Source organism: Coregonus lavaretus (genome assembly GCF_964263955.1).
Source record: "Coregonus lavaretus genome assembly, contig: HAP1_SCAFFOLD_607, whole genome shotgun sequence".
Classification (NCBI taxonomy): Eukaryota; Metazoa; Chordata; class Actinopteri; order Salmoniformes; family Salmonidae; genus Coregonus; species Coregonus lavaretus.
In genome coordinates this window covers 60,009-83,022 of record NW_028157821.1, presented here as the reverse complement: position 1 = coordinate 83,022, position 23,014 = coordinate 60,009, and the positions used below count along the sequence as shown (strand labels likewise).

Here is a 23,014-nt window from a genome sequence, read left to right as displayed (position 1 = left end):
CATTTTCAGTCAACCCACAGCTTCCATTTACATGTTTTACACAGAGCTGGCCATTACCACTTGGCTGCTGCTGAAAAGCCCAGTTCCGACAAGTGCCTCGATCCTTTATTGCTGGTGTGGGAATGTAGTACCACTCAAAGGGGGTGCGACGGTTATTTCCGTCCCCTCAGTGCGCTGTATGTAGGCGACAGTATCCATAGAAAACCTTGTAGGAGGTGGATCACTTGTTCACACACTGTTCACAGCAGAATTTAAACATTTGTATCTGACTTTTTAAGTGGTGATGGAGTAATATACGTTGGCCACATTGCCTGAGGAGGAATCTTTGTTTCTGGTATCCTGTGTTTCCCAACTGGTGGGATGTAACCCACTGGTGGAGCGCAGCCAATTCCTACTGAGTCTCAACCGAAGGTTAGGCGGTATAGCTAGAAACATTGTTATGTTTATCTTGAGGTTGGAATGAAAATTATGCATCAGCTTTGGGTGATGAATCATGGCACAAAATAAGTTTAGGAACCACTGCAGCAGAAACGATATCCACACAGAGACGTATGTTCCCAAATCATGTTTTATTCAAAAATTATATAGTATGTATGACTGACAACTACAGATAACTTTTATTTACCAAATCAACATATTATTTCTACGTTAGATTCATAGGAGGTTGGTGGCACCTTAATTGGGGAGGACGGGCTTGTGGTATTGGCCGGAGCGGAATAGGTGGAATGGTATCAAATACATTAAACACATGGTTTCTATGGTTTCTATGTGTTTGATGCCATTCCATTTGCTCCGTTCCGGACAGAATTATGAGCCTCCTGTGATTAGATTATAGTCTTCTCCCTTCTCCCTTCAGCTGTATAGCCTACTACTACACCACTATGAATCCAACCACTGTATCAACAGACCCTCATGAGCACTGCTGCTGCTGTTGAGCCCCACATGTTCCAGAGAGAGAGAGAGAGAGAGAGAGAGAGAGAGAGAGAGAGAGAGAGAGAGAGAGAGAGAGAGAGAGAGAGAGAGAGAGAGAGAGAGAGAGAGAGAGAGAGAGAGAGAGAGAGAGAGAGAGAGAGAGAGAGAGAGAGAGAGAGAGAACGAGAGAGAGAGAGAGAACGAGAGAACGAGAGAGCTTTTTCTGGGGGCACTGACATTAGATCCCACCTCATAGTCTTGGGCTATGGAGAGGGAGGGGTCAGGGAGAGGGGGAGAGGGAGAGAAAGGAGGAGGGTGAGGCAGAGGGTAAAATTGATTGTCCACAGGGGCTTGGGAAGCTGTTGAATACGAGGGGGTATTACCGCCCCGGCACTGCAGCCAGATGGACAGCAGATGACTTTTGTTCCTACTAATACTCTAGTCTGGGGAGGAGGGGGAGGCGGGGGAGGAGGGGGGAGACAGGAAGAAGGAACATTTTGGAGTGCTGGACAACTTACATCACCCACTCTGTCTCAGGGATAGCACCATATTATCTGTCCTCTAGTCAAGGCCAACAGCAGAACAGTGAGAGTAAAAATACAGTTTTCTATTCAATGTCAGACATTGATGGAGTGTTTTCAGATAAGAGATTCTAAAACGTGTTTATTAGGAGTAAGTAGGACAATTTTGTATGTAGGAAATAAAAATATGAAATGCCAACAACATTTTAAATGAAATGTAACCTTTTTTGTATATTTGAAAGGGCACATTTTGACTACTAAAAACCCAGTTCGAGATATTTCCACACTATGAGATTGGAATAATACTGTGAAATTGTGAAAATGATGATAATGCTCTGTTAGTGTAAGAACTGTTTGAAAAGACCGCCTGAAATTTCAGCCCGTTTTGGTGGGATGGAGTTTTGACTTGCCTGGTGACATCACCAGGTGGTAAATTAGTTAGTAGACCAACAATGAAGAGATCCAAACACTTCTGCCAATAACAGCTAGTTTTCAGTTTTCCCCTCCCCACTCAGACCACTTCCAGACAGTCCTAGCAAAATTCTTGCTTGAGAAAGTGCTCTTTGCTAAAGGTCGCAAGTTCAGGAATGGCTGAAGAATTGCAACATTTGCCTGGAGCTAACTCTGCAAATAGCACTACTGGGTGATTAACCATGGTTACTTGCAAGGAAACACGTGCCGTCATCATTGCTTTGCACAAAAAGGGCTTCACAGGCAAGGATATTGCTGCTAGTAAGATTGCACCTAAATCAACCATTTATCGGATCATCAAGAACTTCAAGGAGAGCGGTTCAATTGTTGTGAAGAAGGCTTCAGGGCGCCCAAGAAAGTCTAGCAAGCGCCAGGACCGTCTCCTAAAGTTGATTCAGCTGCGGGATCGGGGCACCACCAGTGCAGAGCTTTCTCAGGAATGGCAGCAGGCAGGTGTGAGTGCATCTGCACGCACAGTGAGACAAAAACTTTTGGAGGATGGCCTGGTGTCAAGAAGAGCAGCGAGGAAGCCACTTCTCTCCAGGAAAAACATCAGGGACAGACTGCTATTCTGCAAAAGGTACAGGGATTGGACTGCTGAGGACTGGGGTAAAGTCATTTTCTCTGATGAATGCCCTTTCTGATTGTTTGGGGCATCCGGAAAAAAGCTTGTCCGGAGAAGACAAGGTGAGCGCTACCATCAGTCCTGTGTCATGCCAACAGTAAAGCATCCTGAGACCATTCATGTGTGGGGTTGCTTCTCAGCCAAGGGAGTGGGCTCACTCACAATTTTGCCTAAGAACACAGCCATGAATAAAGAATGGTACCAACACATCCTCCGAGAGCAACTTCTCCCAACCATCCAAGAACAGTTTGGTGACGACCAATGCCTTTTCCAGCATGATGGAGCACCTTGCCATAAGGCAAAAGTGATAACTAAGTGGCTCGGGGAACAACACATCGAAATGTTGGGTCCATGGCCAGGAAACTCCCCAGACCTTAATCCCATTGAGAACTTGTGGTCAATCCTCAAGAGGCAGGTGGACAAACAAAACCCCACAAATTCTGACAAACTCCAAGCATTGATTATGCAAGAATAGGCTGCCATCAGTCAAGATGTGGCCCAGAAGTTAATTGACAGCATGCCAGGGCGGATTGCAGAGGTCTTGAAAAAGAAGGGTCAACACTGCAAATATTGACTCTTTGCATAAACTTAATGTAATTGTCAATAAAAGCCTTTGACACTTATGGAATGCTTGTAATTATAATTCAGTATACCATAGTAACATCTGACAAAAATATCTAAAAACACTGAAGCAGCAAACTTTGTGAAGACCAATACTTGTGTCATTCTCAAAACTTTTGACCGCGACTGTACTGTGTCTGTAAAATGTATGTAGTATAGTTGAAGTCAGAAGTTTACATACACTTAGGTTGGCGTCATTAAAACTAGTTTTTCAACCACTCCACAAATTTCTTGTTAACAAACTATAGTTTTGGCAAGTCGGTTAGGACATCTACTTTGTGCATGACACAAGTAATTTTTCCAACAATTGTTTACAGACAGATTATTTCACTTATAATTCACTGTATCACAATTCCAGTGGGTCAGAAGTTTATATACTGTGGGGAAAAAAAGTATTTAGTCAGCCACCAATTGTGCAAGTTCTCCCACTTAAAAAGATGAGAGAGGCCTGTAATTTTCATCATAGGTACACGTCAACTATGACAGACAAAATGAGAAAAAAAATCCAGAAAATCACATTGTAGGATTTTTAATGAATTTATTTGCAAATTATGGTGGAAAATAAGTATTTGGTCAATAACAAAAGTTTCTCAATACTTTGTTATATACCCTTTGTTGGCAATGACACAGGTCAAACGTATTCTGTAAGTCTTCACAAGGTTTTCACACACTGTTGCTGGTATTTTGGCCCATTCCTCCATGCAAATCTCCTCTAGAGCAGTGATGTTTTGGGGCTGTCGCTGGGCAACACGGACTTTCAACTCCCTCCAAAGATTTTCTATGGGGTTGAGATCTGGAGACTGGCTAGGCCACTCCAGGACCTTGAAATGCTTCTTACGAAGCCACTCCTTCGTTGCCCGGGCGGTATGTTTGGGATCATTGTCATGCTGAAAGACCCAGCCACGTTTCATCTTCAATGCCCTTGCTGATGGAAGGAGGTTTTCACTCTAAATCTCACGATACATGGCCCCATTCATTCTTTCCTTTACACGGATCAGTCGTCCTGGTCCCTTTGCAGAAAAACAGCCCCAAAGCATGATGTTTCCACCCCCATGCTTCACAGTAGGTATGGTGTTCTTTGGATGCAACTCAGCATTCTTTGTCCTCCAAACACGACGAGTTGAGTTTTTACCAAAAAGTTATATTTTGGTTTCATCTGACCATATGACATTCTCCCAATCCTCTTCTGGATCATCCAAATGCACTCTAGCAAACTTCAGACGGGCCTGGACATGTACTGGCTTAAGCAGGGGGACACGTCTGGCACTGCAGGATTTGAGTCCCTGGCGGCGTAGTGTGTTACTGATGGTAGGCTTTGTTACTTTGGTCCCAGCTCTCTGCAGGTCATTCACTAGGTCCCCCCGTGTGGTTCTGGGATTTTTGCTCACCGTTCTTGTGATCATTTTGACCCCACGGTGTGAGATCTTGCGTGGAGCCCCAGATCGAGGGAGATTATCAGTGGTCTTGTATGTCTTCCATTTCCTAATAATTGCTCCCACAGTTGATTTCGTCAAACCAAGCTGCTTACCTATTGCAGATTCAGTCTTCCCAGCCTGGTGCAGGTCTACAATTTTGTTTCTGGTGTCCTTTGACAGCTCTTTGGTCTTGGCCATAGTGGAGTTTGGAGTGTGACTGTTTGAGGTTGTGGACAGGTGTCTTTTATACTGATAACAAGTTCAAACAGGTGCCATTAATACAGGTAACGAGTGGAGGACAGAGGAGCCTCTTAAAGAAGAAGTTACAGGTCTGTGAGAGCCAGAAATCTTGCTTGTTTGTAGGTGACCAAATACTTATTTTCCACCATAATTTGCAAATAAATTCATTAAAAATCCTACAATGTGATTTTCTGGAAAAAAAATTCTCAATTTGTCTGTCATAGTTGACGTGTACCTATGATGAAAATTACAGGCCTCTCTCATCTTTTTAAGTGGGAGAACTTGCACAATTGGTGGCTGACTAAATACTTTTTTCCCCCACTGTACACTAAGTTGACTGTGCCTTTCAACAGCTTGGAAAATTCCAGAAAATGATGTCATGGCTTTAGAAGCTTCTGATAGGCTAATTGACATAATTTGAGTCAATTGGAGGTGTACCTGTGGATGTATTTCAAGGCCTACCTTCAAACTCAGTGCCTCTTTGCTTGACATCATGGGAAAATCAAAAGAAATCAGCCAAGACCTCAGAAAGAAAATTGTAGACCTCCACAAGTCTGGTTCATCCTTGGGAGCAAGTATAAACACCATGGGACCATGCAGCCATCATACCGCTCACGAAGGAGACGCGTTCTGTCTCCTAGAGATGAACGTACTTTGGTGCGAAAAAGTGCAAATATATCCCAGAACAACAGCAAAGGACCTTGTGAAGATGCTGGAGGAAACAGGTACAAAAGTGTCTATATCCACAGTAAAACGAGTCCTATATTGACATAACCTGAAAGGCTGCTCAGCAAGGAATAAGCCACTGCTCCAAAACCGCCATAAAAAAGCCAGACTACGGTTTGCAACTGCACATGGGGACAAAGATTGTACATTTTGGAGAAATGTCCTCTGGTCTGATGAAACAAAAATAGAACTGTTTGGCCATAATGACCATCGTTATGATTGGAGAAAAAAGGGGGTTGCTTGCAAGCCGAAGAACACCATCCCATCCTTGAAGCTCGGGGGTGGCAGCATCATGCTGTGGGAAGCTTGTGGAAGGCTACCTGAAACGTTTGACCCAAGTTGAACAATTGAAAGCCAATGCTACCAAATACTAATTGAGTGTATGTAAACTTCTGACCCACTGGGAATGTGATGAAATAAATGAAAGCTGAGTCATTTAGCAGACGCTCTTATCCAGAGCGACTTACAGTTAGTTAGCATACTTTTTTTTGTTCATACTTCAACTGTATGTATAAGCTGGAAGGAGACGCTTAAGAGTTGTTGTCCATTACTTTACTCCAATTAGGGGATGGATGGTAGGGTTAGGGGAAAATAACAAGAAATTAAAATTTAAAAATATATATATACATATATATTTGAAATATATACACTACCAGTCAAAGGTTTTAGAATACCTACTCATTCAAGGGTTTTTCTTTCTTTTTACTATTTTCTACATTGTAGAATAATAGTGAAGACAACAAAACTATGAAATGACACATATGGAATCATGTAGTAACCAAAAAAGTGTTAAACAAATCCAAATATATTTTATATTTTTAGATTCTTCAAATAGCCGCCCTTTGCCTTGATGACAGCTTTGCACACTATTGGCATTCTCTCAACCAGCTTCATGAGGTTGTCACCTGGAATGCATTGCAATTAAGAGGTGTGCCTTCTTAAAAATTAATTTGTGGAATTACTTTCCTTCTTAATTGAGACAATCAGTTGTATTGTGACAATGTAGGGGGGGTATACAGAAGATAGCCCTATTGGTAAAAGACCAAGTCCATATTATGGCAAGAACAGCTAAAATAAGCAAAGAGAAACGACAGTCCATCATTACTTTAAGACATGAAGGTCAGTCAATAAAGAACATTTCAAGAACTTTGAAAGTTTCTTCAAGTGCAGTTGCAAAAACCATCACGCGCTATGATGAAACTGGCTCTCATGAGGACCGCCACAGGAATGGAAGACCCAGAGTTACCTCTGCTGCAGAGGATAAATTCATTAGAGTTACCAACCCAAATAAATGCTTCACAGAGTTCAAGTAACAGACACATTTCAACATCAACTGTTCAGAGGAGACTGTGTGAATCAGGCCTTCATTGTCAAATTGCTGTAAAGAAAACACTACTAAAGGACAGCAATAAGAAGAAGAGACTTGCTTGGGCAAAGAAACCCGAGCAATGGACATTAGACCGGTGGAAATTTGTCCTTTGGTTTGGAGTCCAAATTGGAGATTTTTGGTTCCAACCGCTGTGTCTTGTGAGACGCGGTGTGGGTGAACGGATGATCTCCGCATGTGTATTTCCCACCATAAAGCATGGAGGAGGAGATGTTATGGCGTGGGGGTGCTTTGCTGGTGACACTGTCTGTGAATTATTTAGAATTCAAGGCACACTTAACCAGCATGGCTACCACAGCATTCTGCAGCGATATGCCATCCCATCTGGTTTGGGCTTAGTGGGACTATCATTTGTTTTTCAGCAGGACAATGACCCAACACACATCCAGGCTGTGTAAGGGATATTTTACCAAGAAGGAGAGTGATCGATTGCTGCATCAGTTGACCTGGCCTCCGCAATTCCCCGACCTCAACCAAATTGAGATGGTTTAGGATGAGTCGGACTGCAGAGTGAAGGAAAAGCAGTCAACAAGTGCTCAGCATATGTGGGAACTCCTTCAAGATTGTTGGAAAAGCATTCCAGGTGAAGCTGGTTGAGAGAATGCCAAGAGTGTGCAAAGCTGTCATCAAGGCAAAGGGTGGCTATTTGAAGAATCTCAAATATAACATATATTTGGATTTGTTTAACACTTTTTTGGTTACTACATGATTCCATATGTGTTATTTCATAGTTTTGATGTCTTCACTATTATTCTACAACGTAGAAAATAGTCAAAATAAAGAAAAACCCTTGAATAAGTAGATGTTCTAAAACTTTTGACTGGTAGTGTATTATATGTTACAAAAATATTTATGGGGGATTGGAAACGATGCAGACAATTACATTGATGGAAGCCACAATCTATCTGCAATATTAAAGCTGATCTAAAACAAGAAGCTATTTTTGTTTCTTTTTGACCATTTTAATTGAAGACAATCACAGTAAGGTATTTAATTTTTACCCAGAAATTATTCGATATTGAGATAAAAACGGCTGCATTTGACCTTTAACAACTCCATATGGTTTAGCACCTACCTAGTTTGAATTGCAAACAGCCCCTTTGGATTAACAACCCCTTCCCACCACTCCCAGTTTACCGGTTACACACCAATATGTATAAAAGGGTGTACAGCTGCTAAAAACAGAAGAATAAGGATCTGTTTGAATGGAGGTCATATAGTAATGACCTTTTTTAAAGGTAAAATAATGTGTATTCTTTGTGAAAATGGCTTTACATTGATAATTACCAAATTACAGAATGTTCTATTATTTTTTATAATGACAACCCTTATCACAGACTGTCACTATAGAGGTCCTATAATTCAATGTATTATTATGTAATAACACTTCATCCAAAGGATCCACATGTTAACATGTACATTGAGGAAAAACATTTTGAACCCAAATAGATTAAAACATCTTTGATGTTATATTTGCTTTTTATCTTTAATTATTTCCACTTTTCAGTATGACGACCTTAACCAGTTTATAGCCTACCAAGAGCCTTACCAAAATATTTTAGTAGCTTAAGTCTTGATATATGTACCATACACAACATGGAAAAAAATATTTGATTGAATGATCAAGTATAAACTATAAACTTAAAGCATCATTATGACAATTTTTTATCGAATGTGGTATGCAGTGCATTCGTAAAGTATTCAGACCCCTTCACTTTTTCCAAATGTTGTTACGTTACAGCCTTTTCTAAAATGGATTAAGTAAAAACATGTCCTCATTAATCTACACACAATACCTCATAATGACACATTTATTAAAAATAAAAACAGAAATACCTTATTTACATAAGTATTCAGACCCTTTGCTATGAGACTCGAAATTGAGCTCAGGTGCATCCTGTTTCCATTTATCATCCTTGAGATGTTTCTAAAACTTGATTGGAGTCCACCTGTGGTCAATTTAATTGATTGGACATGATTTGGAAAGGTACACACCTGTCTATATAAGGTCCCATTGTTGACAGTGCATGTCAGAGCAAAAACCAAGCCATGAGGTCGAAGGAATTGTCTGTAGAGCTCCGAGACAGGATTGTGTCGAGGCACAGATCTGGGGAAGGGTGGCAAAAAAAATCTGCATTATTGAAGGTCCCCAAGAACACAGTGGCCTCCATCATTCTTAAATGGAAGAAGTTTGGAACCGCCAAGACTCTTCCTAGAGCTGGCCGCCCAGCCAAACTGAGCATTCGGGGGAGAAGGGCCTTGGTCAGGGAAGTGACCAAGAACCCAATGGTCCCTCTGACAGAGCTCCAGAGTTCCTCTGTGGAGATGGGAGAACCTTCCAGAAGGACAACCATCTCTGCAGCACTCCATCAATTAGGCCTTTATGCTAGAGTGGCCAGACGGAAGCCACTCCTCATTAAAAGGCACATACCAGCCCGCTTGGAGTTTGCCGAAAAGCCCCTAAAGGACTCTCAGACAATGAGAAACAAGATTCTCTGGTCTGAGGAAATACATTTGCTAAAATTTATAAAAACCTGTTTTTGCTTTGTCATTATGGGGTATTGTGTGTAGATTGATGAGGGGGATTTTTTTTTTTTAATCTATTTTAGAATAAGGCTGTAACGTAACAAAATGTGGAAAAAGTCAAGGGGTCTGAATACTTTCCGAATGCTCTGTATATATTGTAAGCCTAATGTGATAACTATACTGAACAAAAATATAAACGCAACATGTAAAGTGTTGGTCCCATGTTTCATGAGCTGAAATTAAATATCCCCAAAATTTTACATACGCACAAAAAGCGTATTTCTCTCAAATGTTGTGCACAAATTTGTTTACATCCCTGTTAGTGAGCGTTTCTTCTTTGCCAAGATAATCCATTAACCTGACAGGTGTGGCATATCAAGAAAGCTGATTAAACAGCATGATCATTAGACAGGTGCACCTTGTGCCTAATATGAACTGTAACTCAGTAAAATCGTTGAAATTGTTGCAAGTTGTGTTTATATTTTTGTTCAGTATAGAAAGAGCCAAAGCTAAACATTTGAGCTGTTTTCCCAGTCACAGTTTACACCTAGTTATAGACAATGGTGGAAAAAGTTCCCAATTGTCATACTTGAGTAAAAGTAAAGATACCTTAATAGAAAATGACTCAAGTAAAAGTGAAAGTCACCCAGTAAAATACTACTTGAGTAAAAGTCTAAAAGTATTTGGTTTTAAATATACTTAAGTGCCAAAAGTAAACGCAGTTGCTCAAATATAGTTAAGTATCAAAAGTCTAAGTACAAATAATTAAAAATGTCCTTACATTTAGCAAACCAGACGGCACATTTTTCTTGTTTTTTATTTCTTTAAGGATAGCCAGTGTCACACTCCAACAATCAGACATAATTTATAAACAAAGAGGCAGGGATGACCAGGGATGTTTTCTTGATACCTGTGTGAATTGGACCATTTTCTGTCCTGCTAATTATTCAAAATGTAACAAGTACTTTTGGGTGTCAGTGAAAATGTATGGGGTAAAAAGTACATTATTTTCTTTAGGAATGTAGTGAAGTAAAAGTAAAAGTAGTCAAAAATATAAATAGTAAAGTAAAGTACAGATACCCCAAAAAACTACTTAAATAATACTTTAAAGTATTTTTACTGAAGTACTTTCACCACTGGTTATGGACTAAAAAACACGTCCAGGGTCGGTCCAGGGCTATGCCAGAGTGGAAGAGGCGAAGTGAGAGGTTTTACTCCGTCCGAAATCTGTCCACAAAAAATAAGCCCACGAAGTGAGGAATTTTTGTATGGAGGTCAATGAAAGAGATTGTCGCATTTGGTCAACAAAATATGTAATTGCTAATTTGCTACGTGAGGCTTACTTGATCGAATATAAGTTTTGTAATGGTTAGGTTGTTACGACGAATGCACTGATATAAGTGTACGCACGTGGCATTTCGGCAACTATAAAAAAAAGAAATGTAAATAGGAGTTGTGCCTGTAGTCATAGAGATAGATAGAGGACTCATCATGGATATAACATGCCATTGCCATTGAGGGCTTCGACCATTTTGAATTCCTCGACTGGGTGTGGATCCCTATGAGTTGGGAGCATTCAACCAATGAAGTAGAAGAAAACGGACTACTTTAAAATGAAGATAGCCGCATTGGCACTGCCCACGCTGTCACAGACGCTATAAGAGCACAGATACAAAGATGAGTCCTCTATCTCTATGGCCTGTTGTTCACATGTGTATCTGCCCTCTCATTGGCTAGAATGGTCCCACCTGATCTCGCCTCCTCCCGCCTGCCTTCCATCTTTGAGGACATGTATTTCCATTGTTAGAGTGGTCAATCAACTATCTTGTCAATATATTAGACAATCTTTAACTGTGCTTAATCTGTGTCCGGGAACTGCGCCGTTATCATTTGGGCTGCGTTCAGTACAAAAAAAAAGGTGTGCAACGTTCAGTTAAACGGAAACGGTGCTGTTCTGTACGACCAGTTGAAAAACGGGAGGGGTTTGGTTGTGGGTTCAAAACGCACCGCTTCCATTTAAATACGCATACGTCACTCATTACGTACGTCAAGCCACACTCCGACACACCCACCAAACATACCTCAAAGTCTGTTCAAGAATGTTGACGAACGTTTTGGGGAAACGTGTCGTTCAGTACTAACCGTCACGCAACGTAGCAAATGTTGACTCGAACTGAACACACCCCTGGGAAACTGTGTCCCTGGCTGTCCATGAGTGTTTGGTCCTTTGGCATTGCTTAGGTTTTACTACCATCTGCTGGTTGAAACATATCTGCACATTATTCAGATTTTCCTCTTGAGTTTGAACATTAATTTATGTAACCTTGGATTGTAGTGAACATCTTTCGGTGAGTGTGACTTCCTCTCTTAATCTTTATATGTGGAAATATGTTATAGTTAATTCTAAACTCTACATATAACCACATTTCTTAATAGCACTTTAACCATTCAGAAAAGGCCTCAATCCGAACCACAATATATGAATTAACCAAAACCCAACCTAATCACAGCATCATTTTAATCTGGAATAAAAAAATAAAATAAAAAACGGCCCTGAATCAAATAAGTGCGATCAATATCTCTTTAAATAGGCTATACATAAGTTGCTAGCTAATTGTGAACCTTCAATGTTGGCCTTAGTATTGCCTGCATGTTTCATTAACTCATAAAATCAGTAGTTTTATGCTAACAGTAGAGCCCCACAGTGGAGGTGTCATATTACCCATTAAACCAAGTGGTCAAACATTCATTTTTCCGATAGGGGATGTTAGAAAAACTTAAAATAAAGGCTGTGTTTTGTGTAGGCTTACCCTGGCGTGACGTTTTGATAATCATGTAAATCTCTCTCGGACAATGTGACTTTTATCAATATATTCGGCTCTATTTACTCTCAGATTTGAAAATGCTAATTAGCATCAAAGTAGACTTCCTGCAAGTTTACAAATCCCTGCAAATTCCAGCACGTCATCTCTAGCTGACACCTTTGCTAACAGGTATTGTGTCAATTTAAAACTTGCACAAGACAGTTCACAGAATTGTCAATTTAAAGAAATGTAGCTAATTTATTAATTACTACATTTAGCTAAAATCTGATAGTTAATCCAGAGATTCATACCTTTGCCTTGATTCGGCAGTCTGTCCAGATCATCATGGCATTTGTAGTTCTTTATGATAGCCACATTAGCAGCTAATTAGCATTTCATTTTATGATTATTTTTTTATTTTTTTTTTTTTTTGGGGGGGGGGGGTAAATACAGGCAAATATATTGATAAAAGTCACCTTGTCCTAGAGAGATTTACACAGCCCTTATTTTAAGTGTTTATAAAACCCCCTATGGGAAAAATTAATGGTGGAACATTTGTTGGAACCATTTCAATGTTTGACCGCTAGGTTTTATGGGTATTATGACTCATACTGTGGTACTCTATATACTGTAACTTTTGCTCATGTGCATGGGGAGGTGTGCCCCTTTCTATCCAATGAGATAATCTGGACAGTGGCCTCTTTTGGATCAATAGCACCCCCAGAAGCAAAAATTCCTTACAGACTTTAATCGTGGTGTTCTTTGCACAAGGTAGTATATTTATGCATATACTTTGGCAGTGTTAGGGTTAGTTTGACACCTATGGCACTGGCAGACCTATTTACTGCCCTAATTTATTTAGCATATTTAAGTAGCCTGCAGGCTACTCAAAATGTAGGCTGTCATTGAAAACAATACTGCATTTAAAATTTGTCTCTTTGCAAGGACAGGCAAGAAACTGGTCATGTAGTCTAGGAATTACCCATATTTTCTGTCTCCATTTGAGGAGTAGCCTAATTTTGGTAAGAGTCCATGTTCTCAATGTCGCTCTCCTTTTTAAATTAATACATCCACTATTGAGGACGTTTTTTTTAGTTATTATTATTAACACACTCTCTAAGGACTACAGTGACAGCTTCTCGACGTTGGGATTTAGGTTTTGTACCTGTATTCTTGCGCTGATCTACACATTTTTGTGCATGAGGCACCGTTTCCAGGCCTTATCCTTTTCTTTAATTATTTATTTACGTGTAAACTGCAGTCTTGCTATCAATACATTGATGGTCGATAATTCCTATCTCTGTTGAGGGCCGAACTAAAACACCTTAATTTATTTTCATCTCAAATTGGAGTAGGCCTACACACAGTCATTATGGCCCGTCCACGGCCGCGGGAGTACAAGGCAGGAGATTTGGTTTTTGCGAAGATGAAGGGATACCCACACTGGCCAGCGAGGGTGAGTAGGTGATGCAGCCGAGCTGAAAAGCAGGGAGGCGGGGTTGCCTGAGACAATACCGCCGATGCTTTGGGATATATGCGATGGGCTCTTGCCGCCACCTTCTTCACCATGCTTGTTCGTCTTTTGCAGTAAAGTGCTTAGTTCACAGTGCACCTACCTTCATCACATATACAGCTATTGCAGCTCGCTATTTTGATACACTGCAAACCACAAGAACCAGTAATTCTTATGTTTACCATTGTTGACATTTTCCCTGTGTTTCTCAGTCAGGAAATGAGGGCGCTATTGTATAGTGTGCTACTATGTCTATTTTTGAATCCGTCTCTTCCTTACGTACGGTTTTTTCTTTTCATTTTCCACATTCCACAAATTCCATTGAATTCAAAGCTGTTGCAATTGTATAGGCCTGTAGAGTAATTAGCTACTGTAGCAACTCACCGATTTGGTATAGCCTACTAGAGCTAGCCTTTATAGTCAGTCAGACTTGACCTGAGGTAACCGGGTGAGCGTGAGCCCTTTCCAGCAACAATGTTACATTGTAAGCGTTCTGGTTACACCTTTGCACTCAAGTGTTCTAGTATCTGCAACATTGTTTCAAGATACTGACACTTTATACTCTTGTTTCTGTTGTTTGGAATATGTAGCCAACATACAGCATTGAAGATATGATAGTACAGTTTACTGAAATATTAAAGTGTGTCAACAATGCAGTTCACATACACTGTTGCAGTTTGTATTATGAGTTCATTTTGAAAGATGATCTCATGAACAGATGCATCTGATTTGAGTGTTATAACAGTCTCTCTCTCTCTGTCTCTGTCTCTGTCTCTCTCTGTCTCTCTCTCTCTCTCTCTCTCTCTCTCTCTCTCTCTCTCTCTCTCTCTCTCTCTCTGTCTCTGTCTCTGTCTCTGTCTCTCTCTCTCTCTCTCTCTCTCTCTCTCTCTCTCCATCACCCCCCCATTAGATTGATGAACTTCCAGAGGGAGCCGTCAAGCCACCTGCTAATAAATATCCCATCTTCTTCTTCGGCACGCATGAAACGTACGCCAAAACACTACTATTTTGTCCCAAATGGCATCCTATTCCCTATGTAGTTCACTACCTTTGACCAGAGCCCTATGGGGTAAGTAGTGCACTACATAGGGAATATGTAATTTGGGACACATCCACACCTTTTCTTTGCAACTTCTTTTTATCAATACCTATTTTGTTGATAAGCAGATTACCAAAAGCATCTCCTGTGGCCATTTGTATTACACTGAGGCCTATGGTATTACACTGAGGCCTATGGTATTACACTGAGGCCTATGGTATTACACTGAGACCTATGGTATTACACTGAGGCCTATGGTATCACACTGAGACCTATGGTATCACACTGAGACCTATGGTATCACACTGAGGCCTATGGTATCACACTGAGGCCTATGGTATCACACTGAGACCTATGGTATTACACTGAGACCTATGGTATTACACTGAGACCTATGGTATCACACTGAGGCCTATGGTATCACACTGAGGCCTATGGTATTACACTGAGACCTATGGTATCACACTGAGGCCTATGGTATCACACTGAGGCCTATGGTATCACACTGAGACCTATGGTATTACACTGAGACCTATGGTATTACACTGAGACCTATGGTATCACACTGAGGCCTATGGTATCACACTGAGGCCTATGGTATTACACTGAGACCTATGGTATCACACTGAGGCCTATGGTATCACACTGAGACCTATGGTATTACACTGAGACCTATGGTATCACACTGAGGCCTATGGTATCACACTGAGACCTATGGTATCACACTGAGGCCTATGGTATCACACTGAGACCTATGGTATCACACTGAGACCTATGGTATTACACTGAGACCTATGGTATTACACTGAGACCTATGGTATTACACTGAGACCTATGGTATCACACTGAGGCCTATGGTATCACACTGAGACCTATGGTATCACACTGAGGCCTATGGTATCACACTGTTATAACACTGTATTATAGTGATCAGCAGATTATATAGGCCTATTATAACTGGGTGGTTCGAGCCCTGAATGCTGATTGGCTGACAGCTGTGGTATATCAGACCGTATACCACGTGTATGACAAAACATCTATCTTTACTGCTCTAATTACGTTGGTAAACAGTTTCTAATAGCAATAAGGCACCTCGGGGGGTTGTGGTATATGGCCAAAATAGAGAACTGCAATACTGCCGGTCTTTCACGCTCAACAGTTTCCCGTTTGTATCAACAATGGTCCACCACCCAAAGGACATCCAGCCAATTTGACACAAATGTGGGAAGCATTGGAGTCAACATGGGCCAGCATCCCTGTGGAACGCTTTCAACACCTTGTAGAGTCCATGCCCCGATGAATTGAGGCTGTTCTGAGGGCAAAAGGGTGCAACTCAATATTAGGAAGGTGTTCTTAATGTTTGTACACTCAGTGTATATGCAGAATTCCTAGACCAAAAAAACAGATTGTGAAATAATACAAGAACGTTACTTTGGACGTTACTTTGGACATCAACTCAATAGTATGAAGGTGTTCTTAATGTTTTGTACACTCAGTGTAAGTTACATTTTTGTGATGACAAACTAATGTTAGTGGTTTGGTACTGGTCATGTTGGCCTTACTTTTCACCATCTGTTGCACCACAGTGCCTTCCTGGGCCCCAGGGATCTCCTACCATACAATGAGTACAAGGACAAGTTTGGAAAGTCCAACAAGAGGAAAGGTTTCAACGAGGGTCTGTGGGAGATCGAGAACAACGCAGGGGTCAAATTCACCGGCTATCAGGTCAGTCGTGCTCCTCAGTCCATTTTTGTGGATTGACCGGCACATACAGAAGTATACAAAAGTAATCAAGATATGTGGACCGTGCATTCTGACTAGCAGTTATAACTTGTAAGCCAAACTCATAACTAATAACTTATAAGCCATCAGCAACAAGGACACACACACACCAGAGTTGTATCTTAGTTGCTGATGTCTTATAACTGCTTGTCTGAGTCCAGTGTTCACATATTATGGGCTGCTGCTTGACTTTGGTGTAGTCATCTCCTGGAGAGTTTGTTATAGAAGAGATTTCTATTTTATTTGTTTTGTTGTTAATATGTTCTCAGTTGATCTCAATAGCACATCAGTGAATAACGTCTGCTCACTGTACTGTTCTGTAAATTTTTCTCATATCACTATGAAGCCAAAGGTATATTTTCCACTTCTTTTGGACAATAAAGTTGTATTCTATTCTACTCTATTCTATGTTCTCAGGCTATCCAGCAGCAGAGTTTTTCCAAGACGGAGGGAGAAGGAGGAAACGTGGCAGACGGGAGCAGTGAAGGAGAGGAGGGAGATTCCATAGAGGAGGTGGAAGATGACAAAGTCAAACTGAAGGAAGACCGGGCCGGGTCCAAACGGAAAAAGACGGCCTCCTCTAAGGTACAGGTTATCACAAACCAGTTATCAAACTCTAACCTGTTATTACACTCTATCACACTCTAAACCTGTATAACTCAACCCTAGTCCTGGATGTGTTAGTGCTGGGCTATAAAAAAGCCTGCACAGCCTGTGGGTCCCCAGGAACAGGGTTGAAGAACACTGGCTTAACCTAAGTGTCACGATGGTCTTGGGCGTGTTATGATTTTTTTTAGTATGAGATGGTTGCCAACAGGGTCATTTCAGGGGCATCTCTAAGGGTGCATCTCAAAACTCTCAAGAGGCTTCCTCTCCTTGCCTCCTCTCCTTCATCTGCACTGACCAGACAAGGTGAAAGCAATATAATGGATGCCTTCCAACCAGATATCTGTCTTCACCTGTTTAGTAATGTCAGCTAAATGAAGCAAAGGATAAAATGAGAGGAAGCCACGTTAGACTATTGAGCTCTATCTCTAGTCTCTCTGGAGCTATAGCTAACCTATAGGTTAAAGGTGAGAGGTCAGAGTGCAGGTGCTTATGTTCAGGGGAGCAGTAAGGGGGGGGGGGGGGTACAATCACTCACAGCTTGCTGTTGTAGGCTATCACAAGCACCTGTCACTACCCATGTTATAGCCTACTGTTACATTTCATTCCAAGTTGTCAGCTAATCTTGAAAAAGACAGATTATGAAGTCAACTAGGAGGGTTGAGAAACACTGATAGTTCCATTTGAATGGTGTTTCATTCATAAGGACAACACAAAGCCTATCGGCCTATATAGAGGCGGGGAGGTTGTAGGTAATGTTACTGTGGTGTCGATTCAGGCCTGGGTTGAAAAAAGTCACCCACAGCCCCCTCCACCCTGTCCTCGCTTAGCAACCACTGTTGCCTAGCAACTGGGCTCCATTACGCACATCTATTGGATGGAATGTAACATTCCAGAAGACCGACCTCAGCCTCTCAAATTGGAATGGTCTAACTCATACTTACATTACACAGATGGCAATTTTCTTGCTTTAGTCCTTCAAAGCGCTGGCTATGCTTTTACTGTTTTGTTTCTCAGTGCAAATACAGCTGTTATGTTTAAGCGCACACAGCATTTGACCTGTGTTCTTTATATGTGTAGTGTGGTGTAGTGAAAGGGAACAGATCAACATCACACACTGAGTTGAACTGAGCTACAAGGTCATGCAGAGCAGATGTTATGTTAATACATTATGATACACTAACAGGGATGTTATGTTAATACATTATGATACACTAACAGGGATGTTATATTAATACATTATGATACACTAACAGGGATGTTATGTTAATACATTATGATACACTAACAGGGATGTTATGTTAATACATTATGATACACTAACAGGGATGTTATGTTAATACATTATGATACACTAACAGGGATGTTATGTTAATACATTATGATACACTAACAGGGATGTTATGTTAATACATTATGATACACTAACAGGGATGTTATGTTAATACATTATGATACACTAACAGGGATGTTATGTTAATACATTATGATACACTAACAGGGATGTTATGTTAATACATTATGATACACTAACAGGGATGTAGATCTTTTCTATCAGATTTGAGGTAATGAGGACAATGACCTGATGAAGCCTGACTGGGGGTTGGTTGAAACATTATTAGCCATGCTCATTTATTCAGATACCTTACAGAACATTTTGGAACCAAATATTATAAAAAAATGTATCCAGTCCAGAGAATAATGGATGCATTAATTAAACTTCATTAAATACTTACTTTATTGTTCAATGAGGCGCTCTGTTTACCACATATATTGCAAGACTGCAAATCATCTCTCTGAAATGTAATGAAATAATTATTGATACAGTATCATGGAGTCTAGCTATCCACTAGCTAAGCACGTCCATGTAGTGTTGCATGAGTGCTGATCTGACAAATAAGCACCTCATCACTACCCGCACACAACAGCCCCCTGGTTTCAACAGCCCCCTGGTTACAACAGCCCCCTGGTTACAACAGCCCCCTGGTTTCAACGTCCCCAGGAAGGAGTTGTCCTCAATAGGTTCAGAACTGGCCATGGCACATGCCTCGCCAACTTCCACCGATGGGGCATAAAAGCAAGCTATGGCCTGTGGGGTGGAGCAAACCATGCACCACATTCTTTGCATTCACTAAATAAATAAATAGAGCTGATCTGTGTGTGTTGTCCCCAGAAGTCGTCCAAGCTGTCCAGGATCTCGTCTGGAGAGGAGGATCTGGAGGACGGGAAAGAGGAGGATCAGAAGAGCGGATCAGAGGGGGGAGACCCCGATAACGGCATCATCCAGAACACCACTGACAGCAAGGTGAGCCGCCCAGGGGGGATAACAGGGTTGGGGACAATTCTAATTAATGTCAGTCAAATCAGGAAAGGATTTGAATTTAAATTAAAAATAAATAGGTTCTCCTTTTCAATTTATTGAGAAGTCATTGAAAATATATGAAAGTTTTACAACAATTAATTCGGAATTTCAGTCTACTTGACTGTCTTCAATTTGAATTGACCCCAACCCTGGTGGATGTAGCCTGATCCCAGATCTGTTTGTATGGTTGGCGTGACATTGACCCTAGTTGACAAGACATTGCTGACACATTTCAGTCACAGATATGTTTATTCCTTCCTTAGTACCACAAAGTGATAGTGTGGAAAGATCAACACTTGATTACTAATTTATTTGATTTAGCAAAGATTAAAATGGAGCTGAAAATGTTGCAGATATTGTTCATTCAATGCACAAATACTGACACCAGGGGGCATGGTAGCAAAATAATTGTTCAGATTCTGTTTGACATCTTGTATCATTCAAACAGCATTATTATGTCACTTCATTGTGTCCTGTGTCACTGTTAGATACATGTTTCTTATGAGTATTCTAATTCTTTAAAAGGATCTTTTTCATTTACATTATTTCTGCCTTCTCTTCCAGAACCAGTTGCTGAGAGAAGAACATTAGGTGCCGTGGACACCTGCAGACGGAAGGGAAGGTATTCATTGTTGCTGTCATGTGAAATTGGAACGGTCAAACTCCCATCATCACCACGTCCTGTAATGGGCCATTCACTTCTAACTCTATGTAAAAAATAACATACATCTACGACAGTATATCACTAAATCTGTACAATTCTGCTTCAGGCCAACAGACTCACACCCAGGCTAGACTACAGCCAAAGTAACTAGCTTCAAAACCACACACACACACTTGTGTCCTCGTCTCGTCGAAATCAGAACACCACATTTAATATCCAAACAGTGTAAAATAAGCATAAATCGATATTTATATTGACCCTTAGCCTCCACTATCTGATTAATCCATCAATGATGTCATAGAGGTAAACATGTTAGCTATGTTTGATAAAAATTATATGAATATACAGTCTAATATACTCCCTTGTGGTCTATGATGATTGATATATGTTGGGTATTGCAGTGTTGTGATCATACTAGTTGTATCTTGGATTTGCTTTTCTAAAACAATGGTTTAAGGGGAGGGACTAGCTTAGGGTTGCAAAATTCCGGTACATTTTCAAAAATGTCCAGTTTTCCAGAAATCCTGGTTGGAATATTCCTGTAATCAGGAGGGAATAAGCAGTACATCCGGGGATCATACGACTGGAATTTATGGGAAACCTGGGATTTTGGGGAAAGTTACTGGAAATTTGTGTTTAACTGACTGTATAACATTATCCATATCACTCAGCACTGTATGTAACCTTCAAAAAATGAATGGAAAAATACATAGATAAATGTACGAAGTGTTGTGCACAAATCGAGTTACACATTGTAACTCTGTATAACTCTGTAACTCTCTATCTATATATTTTACTTTGGCTGTAGAATATAGGGCCAATATTCTACCTGACTCCTCTAGCTAACTACTCGTCTGCATCCCAAATGGAACCCTATTCCCTACATACTGTAGTGCACTACGCTGCCTTCATCTTTCTATGGGAAGTGATGAATCGGTTTTAACGTGTGTCAGTAGAATGGGTTATGGTATATTTTAAAAGCTTTTTATAGTGGCATGCTCAACTGTTGTACACAACTACCTAGTTATTTTCTCAACGTTTTCAATTATACTGAACAAAAATGTAAACGCAACATGTAAAGTGTTGGTCCCATGTTTCATGAGCTGAAATAAAAGATACCAGAAATGTTCCAATGCACAAAAAGCTTATTTCTCTCAAATGTTGTGCACAAATTTGTTTACATCCCTGTTAGTGAGCATTTCTCCTTTGCGAAGATAATCCATCTACCTGACAGTTGTGGCATATCAAGAAGCTGATTAAACAGCATGATCATTACACAGATGCACCTTGTGCTGGCGACAATAAAAGGGCACTCTAAAATGTGCAGTTTTGTCACACAACACAATGCCACAGATGTTGCAAGTTTTGAGGGAGCGTGCAATTGGCATGCTGACTGCAGGAATGTCCACCAGAGCTGTTGCCAGAGAATTGAATGTTCATTTCTCTACCATAAGCCGCCTCCAACGTCATTTTAGAGAATTTGGCAGTACATCAAACCGGCCTCACAACCGCAGACCACTTGTAACCATGCCAGCCCAGGACCTCCACATCCGGCTTCTTCACCTGCGGGATCGTCTGAGACCAGCCACCCGGACAGCTGATGAAACTGAGGAGTATTTCTGTCTGTAATAAAGCCCTTTTGTGGGGAAAAACTCATTCTGATTGGCTGGGCCTGGCTCCCCAGTGGGTGGGTCTGGCTCCCAAGTGGGTGGGCCTATGACCTTCCAGGCCCACCCATGGCTGCGCCCCTGCCCACTCATGTGAAATCCATAGATTAGGGCCTGCTGAATTTATTTCAATTGACTGATTTCCTTATATGAACTGTAACTCAGTAAAATAATTGAAATTGTTGCATGTTGCATTTATATTTTTGTTCAGTATACCTGCTGTTTTTCCATTCACACTTCTTCCACCGTGCAGTGAAGGAGAAAATAAGACATAACACAACAATGTTTGCAAAGCACCTTTTTCAGACGATATATTGGTTTTCATCCTTCGGCATTTATGACATGTTGGAAACTCAGAAATACAAGCTTCCGAGTGAAAAGAACAACATTTGAACGGCCCTCCAAGTAATTACAAGTGGGAAACTCGGGTATCATTCCTGTGCTCTGACTTCTCCGACATGCTGACCTCTGACATGCTGACCTCTGACATGCTGACCTCTGACATCACCTACTAAGGAAATTACCTCCATAACAACATTTTCGGCAGTTAAATGCAACAACAAAACATTATCTATAAAAAAAAAACGTGCTATTTATATATATTTTTAACACTATAATTTCTTTACAAGCTTGATAGCTGTACTTTCATTTGTGATTGATGCAGCTTGTTTGCCATTAACCAATCAGCGTTCTCAACCAGTTCAAGGCAGGTGAATGCACACAACTCGTTGCTCCAAGTGTACAAGTCATATTTTCAGAGTATCCAACTTGTCATGAATGCAGCTTTAGTGTTTGGTGTAAAGTTGGCATCTGGCATGCTGGAAAATTGTGTTTTCTACCTTGGTTCATCGTACTGTTACACACTCCCATCAACGGGATGCCAGTTGCCTTCTTTCCTTCCTATTTCTGTCTTTATGAAAAAATATATTATATTTATTTTTTGATGATAGTTGATTATAACACTGTGTGAAATGTAAACTCATACATTTTCATTTTTTTGTTTAAACCTTTCAATCTTTGTCAATGCACGGAATTGGAACATGTTTTACATTTGAAAGGTTTGTAGTTTAAAGTAAACTGTTTTTTGCTGTTTATGGACAATACTTTTACAGAATAAACTCATTGGAATGCAC

The 23,014-nt window shown here is 40.6% G+C and overlaps 1 protein-coding gene across 2 annotated transcripts; it reads left to right on the top strand.

Moving 5' to 3' along the window:
* Positions 1 to 12,873: 12,873 nt before the first annotated feature.
* LOC311124868 (hepatoma-derived growth factor-related protein 3-like) lies at positions 12,874 to 23,013 on the top strand. 2 transcript variants are annotated; one of them, XM_084198966.1, is made up of 7 exons: positions 12,874 to 13,019; positions 13,604 to 13,704; positions 14,672 to 14,748; positions 16,387 to 16,525; positions 17,000 to 17,167; positions 19,362 to 19,493; positions 20,115 to 23,013. In XM_084198966.1, the coding sequence occupies exons 2-7, from the start codon at positions 13,621 to 13,623 to the stop codon at positions 20,139 to 20,141; spliced, it is 627 nt and encodes a 208-aa protein (XP_084055092.1). In that variant the 5' UTR covers positions 12,874 to 13,019; positions 13,604 to 13,620; the 3' UTR covers positions 20,142 to 23,013. The 2 variants fall into 2 exon arrangements, with proteins under 2 accessions (XP_084055092.1, XP_084055093.1); XM_084198967.1 differs by lacking the exon at positions 12,874 to 13,019 and having other exon boundaries at positions 13,232 to 13,704; positions 19,365 to 19,493.
* The last annotated feature ends 1 nt before the right edge of the window (position 23,014 follows it).